Here is a 7,869-nt window from a genome sequence, read left to right as displayed (position 1 = left end):
TAAGGCAAGGTCAAACAAAAGTTATTTTATTCGTAAAAGAATAACTTTACATAACAGTACATAAGCAAGACCGTGGAAAGCTTCCAAAACAGAAACCAGAGCATGCGGCCCTGTGACACCACAGGCTCTGATGACTCTCGGGAAGTGTCGGCCGCCGAACTGGGCGAGCAGACCCCACGTCGCAGTGCGGCCATCAGGCATGCTGTGGAGTGTCAGCTCGGGAGTCTCGTCTATGTCTCTTCCGCATGTTCTGTCCCGGCGCAGGTCTGAGCAAAAGTGGCACAGGATGACCACTATTTAGAGCGATAGTTGCAGAAAGGACGCCCTGAGCCAGGGTGGTTGTGGGTTGGGGGCTGGATGGGGATGGGGGGGAAAGGGTATCCTGTCCCCACCTGGCTCCTGGAGGGGCCAGTGGCCCCGAGGACTTTGGTGTCACAGGTTCCAAGGTCAGGGTTAGCCATAGGCTGGTCTTCAGCCTATACTGGACACATCGTGGTGAGCGTGACATTCGAGTTCATTTAAAAAACATTTTGATGGCAGTTTCATTTTTCAAATTTCTTTATCCTATTGATTTTTCTTAAGTATTGATAATTTAAAAAAAAATCATTAAGTTCTTAGATCAAGAGAGGAGGCTTTGGAGCAAGACTGAGGGTAGACCAGCAGGGGGCAGTCTTTCCCCAGAGAGAAAATCAAAGTGTCTTCACAGGAGACCAAGGCAAACTCTGAAGGGCAAGCGTGGATGGGAAAGCCTGAGAGGGTGTGAGAGTTTAACAGTGTGAGAAACGGATGGAGAGGGGTGAAGAAGCGGAGCGCAAAGACTAAACTTGGCCTCATCAACGCATACTCTTTAGTCTCCAGTTGCTGTAGAAGATACTTGAAAAAGTGGCCAACCGTGCCAGTCCTTGGCTCGTTCTTTGGTGAGCTGTGGCTCAGCCCAGACTGTGCAAATGCAGCCTCGAGTATGCCAGTATAGCGGACCTGGCCGTCCTCCTGTCGGGAGGCCACGAATGAACTGCCAACCCCCACTGCTTGTGACGACAAGTGATACAAGTGGCAAAGGCTAATCATTTTGTCAGGTGGTTTCAGAAAAATCAACTGAAATGATTTTGCATAATTATCCCGTGGTTTGGCATCAGCGAATGGAGTTATGGGAACGTGCCTCATCCAGGCAGTTGGAAGTGAGCACTGGGGGTGGGGGAGGAGGGAGGGCAGGAGTGCCTGGCAGCTGGGCTCTCCCCAAGTACCGCCCCCCCAACACATGGTGCTGCAAATACTAGTCAGTATGATGTAAAAATAGTCGAATGGCGGCCCATTTTTATCCCTACCTTCTAATTGAAAAATGTGAGAAGAATTTGAAGGAAGAACAGGATGTTTTACTGAAAATTATTCTCAAGAAACTGGAGCACTAAGTCAAACATGAAAGATTCTTCCAGCAGTGAGGCCGGGGACACGTCGGCGATCAGGACAGAGATCCGGCGGTTTCCGTTTCGCACTGGACGCAGAGGTAAGAGCCTCCCTTCCCAGGCAGGCTCAGGTCCCCCAGCGTGTGCACGGCTGTGACGTGTGAGGGTTTTAAATCGCCATAGCAGTGGCCCCAACACTGGACCACAAAAGGTACTTTGTTAACTACATATTTACACTAACTTCTGAGAAAACTGTTGCTATGTGTTCCTTACTCACAGTAACCAAAGAGAAGGCCTGCGAGAGAACCCCCTGGTGTGGGTCACCTGCCTACGTGTCCTGAGGACACACCCTCTGTGTAAAGGTTGTTGTGTTTGGTTGGCTTGTTTTTCCAAAAGAGGCTGATGTTACTCTTGCATTAATTACCCTGAAAATTGCCAAGAGATGGTGGGTGGGGAGACAGAAAGGGGGTCCTGATTTTATTTGGTAGAGAGAAACACAGATGGACAGAAAGTAGCTGAGAAATGGAAGAGCAATGTCAGGACAGGCCACGCCCATGAGGCTGAGTCTCCCTGTCAGGCTCCAGGAAGAATTATGTCTCTGTTCCTCTCTCGATCCACTTTTACATGCAGATGACAGTTTGTAAGGAAGCAAGAAAAGCTGAAGATGGGCAGAGGGCTTATCCCAAGTCACTCTGAAGCAGGAGAGAGCAGGACACCGAGAGAAGCCCAGGTGTACCTGCTGTTGAAGGCTAACCCCCACCTGCCTGGTGCAACAGGAGCAGCCAGGGGGGTCCATTAATCAGAAGAGCATAGTGATGGTGCCTGGAATCCCCCCAAATGTGCAAACCAGGAAGGGCAGACCCCTGTTTCAATATTCACACCTGCAGAGACTGGGATGCCGCAGGCTAATTTGATCATAATGACAAGAGAGTCACTCTAAGGAATGCGGTTTTACAGGATGCCACCCTTTCTCCTGGGCCAAAGTTCCAGTTCGGGAAAGGATACTCAGCATCGGGCAAAGCCATCACCGAGAAGAAAGGCCCTACCCCAGCCTCCCAGGCCCTGCCCACCTCTCCAGAGCTGGGTGTGTCTGTGGCCACTATTCCCGCCAGTCCATGACTTGGTTGAGCATCCAAGTTGACACACAGGGAAGGTGGAGACCCTTGTAGAACTTGACTATGGGTTTTAGCCTGGCTTCCCGTGCGGCATGACCCTTCCAGACTAATGTTCCTCTGAGACAATTCACCACCCCCTACACCCTGTACAGCAACAGCATTTATCACAGCTATCAGCAAAACAGACATGTGACTTAAAGAATTTCTTCAAAATAAACGTGTTGTCAAGACTTGCCCACCCAACCACTTTCCTACATCTTGGCTCTTGTCCAGTGGGCTCACTTCCAACTGCCTGGGCCTCAGAGCAACCCCAAGAACCTGTGTAGCAGGGGCACCACGGTGGTCGCACAGATGCCGACAGACGTGTAGGTGACAAACTTGTAAGGCACTTCGATCTCCAGTCTCCGCCTGGCCTCCTTGTTCCTGGTGACCACCCTGAACCAGGAGTATAACACTTGCAGCGAGAGCTTTTGCACAAGTTGGCGAACCAGGAGGACCAACACAATGCCCACGGCGAATTTGGTCAGACCCAAAACCAGCATGTCCATGGTGAGCGGGGGGATGTGCTGGATAACAGGCAGCGAGTCCATGCGCTCAGACTCGAGCTGGAAAAAGTGGTTGATCCAGAATCCTATGGTCACTCCGGCCCCGGCGGCCAGGATGGTGGTGGTGTCTGCTCTGGTCGGGCTGTAGTAATCGGACGCGGGGTAATTGTAACACAAGAAGAAGGGCACCACTATGGCACACACAGGGAAGAGGGGGCTGGCCGAGTCCAGGCGATCGATAAGGGTCCAGGAAGGGTAGGTGAGGACGATGAGGACTGCGGTGATGAGGACGCCGCCCAGCACATCCTGTGGGGAGGAGAGAAGAGAACGCCGTAAGCCAGTGAGAGCTCCCCCGTCCGCAGGTGTAATTTTGTCTCAAATATGGTAGATCTGACATGTGAGATACAATTTTTACACTGTTTCCTTTTTTAACACATGGTGGTAAAAAATGTAGAGTAGTAGAAATTTGAAAGGAACGATACAAACAATAAGCATGCTATGCACGTGATGCATTTCCTCCACTTTCTCTTTTGGAAGAAATTCTGTATTTGTTTCCTTAATGCACAACTATGATCACATGGCTCCTTTCACCTTCAATTCTTTTTGATTTAATGTTATATGACAAGTATGGCTGTGATCCTCACACAGGTGGCACTGTCCCTTCCTGGTCGGCAGGGGTTGGGGCGGCAGCAGCCAGGTGGGAGGAGGAGGTTGGCACGGCCGCGGCCACGCCACCTCTCTCGCAGGGCTCCCCTATTCGGGTGGTCAGAGCAGACCCTCAGGTGCGGTGGTGCTAGAGTGTTGCCACATCTCACTTTCACTGAGTGGCTGCTCCACACTTGCTTTAACCGAGCCTTCCTTGCAGCATTTGAGATTGTGGTTTCTTTCTTCTTCCCTCCTTTCCTCCCTCTCTCCCTCTCTCCTTTCCTTTCTTCCTTAAGTGCCTGCACAAAGCATCTTTAACTCCTTAATATCATCCGTCTTCTTCTTCCTTTAGTGTTCCTGTTGCAAAATCTACTAGAAGATGAATCAGTGTAATTAAAGGACAAATACATCTAAGTCAGAATGGGGAGCTTGCTACAGTTTTGCTACAAAGTTTCATATGGATTATTTTGAAAGTTTATAGTTGAAAAATTTAAAGCATTTTCCCCAATGCACTGGAAAATCTGGAAGACACCAGGAAGTAATACATATGCAATTTAATCTGGAAAACACTGAAAAGTAGAAGAAAAAAATAGATCCTTATTTCCACTACCTACAGTCAATGCTGCCTATATGTTGGCATGTTGCCTTTCACTTTTTTCATATATACATATATGTAAAATAGAATTCTGCCCTGGCTGGTGTGGCTCAGAGGAGTGAGTGCTGGCCTGTGAACCGAAAGGTCAAGGGTTCGATCACCAGTCAGGGCACATGCCTGGGTTGCAGGCCGAGTCTCCAGTTGGAGGAGTGCAAGAGGCAACCGATGGACGATTCTTTTGCACATCAATGTTTCTCTCCCTCTCTCTCTCTCTCTTCCCCTCTAGAAATAAATTAAATCATAAAAAACATAGAATTCTGAAGACTTGATGTTTCATTTTATAATAACATCATTATTTCTCTTGTTTACTGTCTAATAAAATGACCTCTCAAACAATGGGTGAGAATTAGACCTTAGAAAAAAATCACTGAGGCTACAGCAGATTTCAGGAAGAGTGGGCATCTGGTCATCCTTCCGATGAGCACGTATGAGTGTCTGCTGTGTGCCAGACATGGGGTTAGAGGGTCCAGTGTGAGACAAATACATGATCGATTCCCACGCAGAACCTCACAGTCTAGCAGAGAGACAGATGATTCTGTTATTTGAGAGGGAACAAGGCTAGTTTGTGTGGATCTTGCTGGTCCTTTGGGGTGAGAGAAGAGAGAGCAAACAGGCAGGAGACACCTCCTACAAGGCCCTGGAGTCCAGTCTGCTTGCTGAGGATGACATCCGTGAGCAGAGTGAAGCCACTGAAGTAGCCTTCCGTGGGTACCAGCACAAGGAGATTTTCACCTCTGAAGGATTGTTCTGACTGTAGAGGGGAGAACAGATGGAGGAGCAAGAGTGGATGGGGTACCACCTGCCTCCTCAGAGGAAGCCTGGTGCCTCCACTGTGCTCTCTGTGGCACCTGGGACTTCACCTGCTCTTACTTCTGCTGTCATCTTTCTCAATTATCCCCTAGGGCAGGCTTCACAATCTCCATGGTCTCCCTTCCCATGATTCCTTTCCCCATGCCTATGAATATGCATGGATGTTGACTCATTTTTGGAAAGAGGGAAAAATCCTTCATTTAAGCATCCTGATTACTAAAATTAAACCACATTCTTGGATTGCATTTTCTATGCCAGTTGCAACTATTTCTCAACTTGAAAAACAAGTGCCATTTAAATTCCTAGATTTAGATGATGCACCATTTTCAAAGTCCACTTACAGACATTCATTGGTTGTTTTTTCCCCCAGTAGCCTCATATTTTTCCTTGGGGATCCAGAAGGTTCTGGGAAATTATGGAGTTGAAGCACATGACCTAGGTAGGCCAATCAATACATTGTATCTCCTGGTGACAGTATTTGGTGTAGGGGTGGCCATGTCACCTAAGCTACCCCAGTCAGAATGAGTTGTAGGGCTTTGGCTTGGAATTGTTGGAAGGAGATGTTCTTCTGGACACTGTCCCGTGGGTTTAACACACTTTTATTTAGCAGACCTTTCTCTTTTTTTTCTTTTCTTTTCTTTCTCTCTCTCCCTTCCTCCCTCCCTCCACTCCCCCCTGTCTCTCTTTCTTTCTCCCTCCTTCCCTCCCTTCCTTTCTTTCTAAAAAGTTTTATTTATTTATTTTTAGATAGGGGGGGCAGGGAGACAGAAAGAGAGGGGGAGAGACATCAACATGTGAGAGAAACACAGATCAGTTGCATGTGCCCCAACCAAGGACCAGCCCACAATTCAGGCATGTGCCCCAACCGGGAATCGAACCAGAGACCCTTTGCTTTGTGGGCCGATGGTCAACTCGCTGAGCCATACTGTTCAGGGCTAATAGTCCTTTAATATTCAGCTTTTATTAGTGTTACCCCGCACCATCCTGGCTCTTCTCTGACCACTAACCAGTTTCTCCTTCAGACCCTCGTTTCCACATCCCAAACAAGGCCTGTCTTCAAGCCTTGCGTGTTTTCTCCCATGAAGAGTTTGTGTAGGTCTATGGCTTCAGCTTCCGTTCTCCATCTGTGTGACTCTCAAATCTATGTCTTCAGGTGTCTCTCTCAAACCTTGGTCCCACATTTTTTAACAGAATGCTTGCATTTTATCCAGATACCCCATTAGCCCCCCAAGCCAACTTTGTCTAAAACAAAAATCACTGACAACCAAACAGAAAAATGAGTAAAGGAAATGAGCATTCTATAGAAAAGGAACTATGAACGCCCCTTAAACATATGGAAATGTACTTAAACTTACTAATAAGAGGTGCAAATTATGCCGAGGAGAAATTAAAACTGATGTTTACACAAAAACCTGACATGAGTGTTTATAGCAGGTCTGTCAACAACCCAAACCTGGAAACCACCCAGTGTCATCCAGGGGGAGAACAGGTACACTGTGCTACATGATACAGTGGAATATTCCCCAGCAACAAAAGGCATCCAAGCGCTGGTGCGCACCAACAGCCTGAAACCTCCAGGAAATTATGCAGAGCGGAAAAAGCCAGTCTCTGAGGGCTACGTACTGCATGGTTCCATTTACATGAAACTCTCTGAAAGATACAACCGTAGTGATGGGGACAGGATCAGCGGCTGCCAGGGGCTCGAGGGGGAGAATGTGACTACTCAGGGACAGCGTGATGGAGGTTTGGGGGTGATAGAACTGAAAACCCATGGAACTATACACCAAAACAGTCAATTTTGCCGTTAACTTAAAAAGAAATTTAAAATTGCATTTCAAACACAAATTGAAAAGCTAGCGGGCTCATTCTTTGACACTGAGTAACACCATTGAGCGTCTGCGGCTGTGTGTAAAGCAGTGTGCTGGACACGGAGGTTCCCAGTGTGCACCCCCTGACCCCCCCGCCCCACACCATGCTCAGAATGTACCCCTCACCTATCAGCATTACCAAGAATCTGGAAGTGTGACAACATTCTGTTGAGGAACACAGGACGGGGTGGGGGGAAAGGGAGTTTATTAGCCAGATGAATGTAAAATGGCACAACCCTAATGGGGAGGAACTTGGCAACATTTTAAAAATGGCAAGTTCATTTAACCTCTGATCCCTGATCTCAGTATGGGACTGGACCACAGAGATACACTTGGCCCATGTCTGAAACGAAGCATTTACAAGTTTTCTGTTGTAGTTTGCTTGTCGTGGCAAGAGACAAAACACGGTAAGTTTCACCTGTCGGGACCAATTAGGTCGACCCGTGGTGTGGTCATGCCATCATTTCCGTTTAGAAATGGTGGGAGACTGGAGAGAGACCTTTTCACTTGAATACACAAAGCAGGTTCATTTACATGGGGTGGCAGAGTTGGGAAGTAGACTGTTCTTAGGGTACTCTTATAGGCCTTTCAAATTTTATATCACGTAAATAGATTGCCTCTTTAAAATACTTAAGTGAGATAAAATTCGGCCTCTCCTTCTCCAAACGGGATGGGCCTTTCAATTCCCATAAAGGAGTGGGGGATCCCAGGAGAGCTCGGCAGTGTCTTCGGCAGGGAACTGGAGGCATAAGGTAGATGTGGCAGGGGTGGCCTGCCAAACTTCACTTGCTGACGACTGAGGGCGTCTTGTGTGTTTCAAAGGAACGT

The 7,869-nt window shown here is 47.9% G+C and overlaps 1 protein-coding gene across 1 annotated transcript in view; it reads right to left on the bottom strand.

Annotated features, from left to right (window-relative positions):
• SGPP2 (sphingosine-1-phosphate phosphatase 2) overlaps window positions 1-7,869 on the bottom strand; it is a 98,631-nt gene continuing 90,762 nt past the window's right edge. Inside the window, exon 5 of the mRNA XM_024563983.4 lies at window positions 1-3,369. Within this exon, the coding sequence (XP_024419751.1) occupies window positions 2,818-3,369 (552 nt within the window). The 3' untranslated portion in view covers window positions 1-2,817. The remainder of the gene's footprint in view (window positions 3,370-7,869) is intronic.

Source organism: Desmodus rotundus, chromosome 2 (genome assembly GCF_022682495.2).
Source record: "Desmodus rotundus isolate HL8 chromosome 2, HLdesRot8A.1, whole genome shotgun sequence".
Classification (NCBI taxonomy): domain Eukaryota; kingdom Metazoa; phylum Chordata; class Mammalia; order Chiroptera; family Phyllostomidae; genus Desmodus; species Desmodus rotundus.
This window is presented reverse-complemented; position numbering and strand designations above follow the sequence as displayed.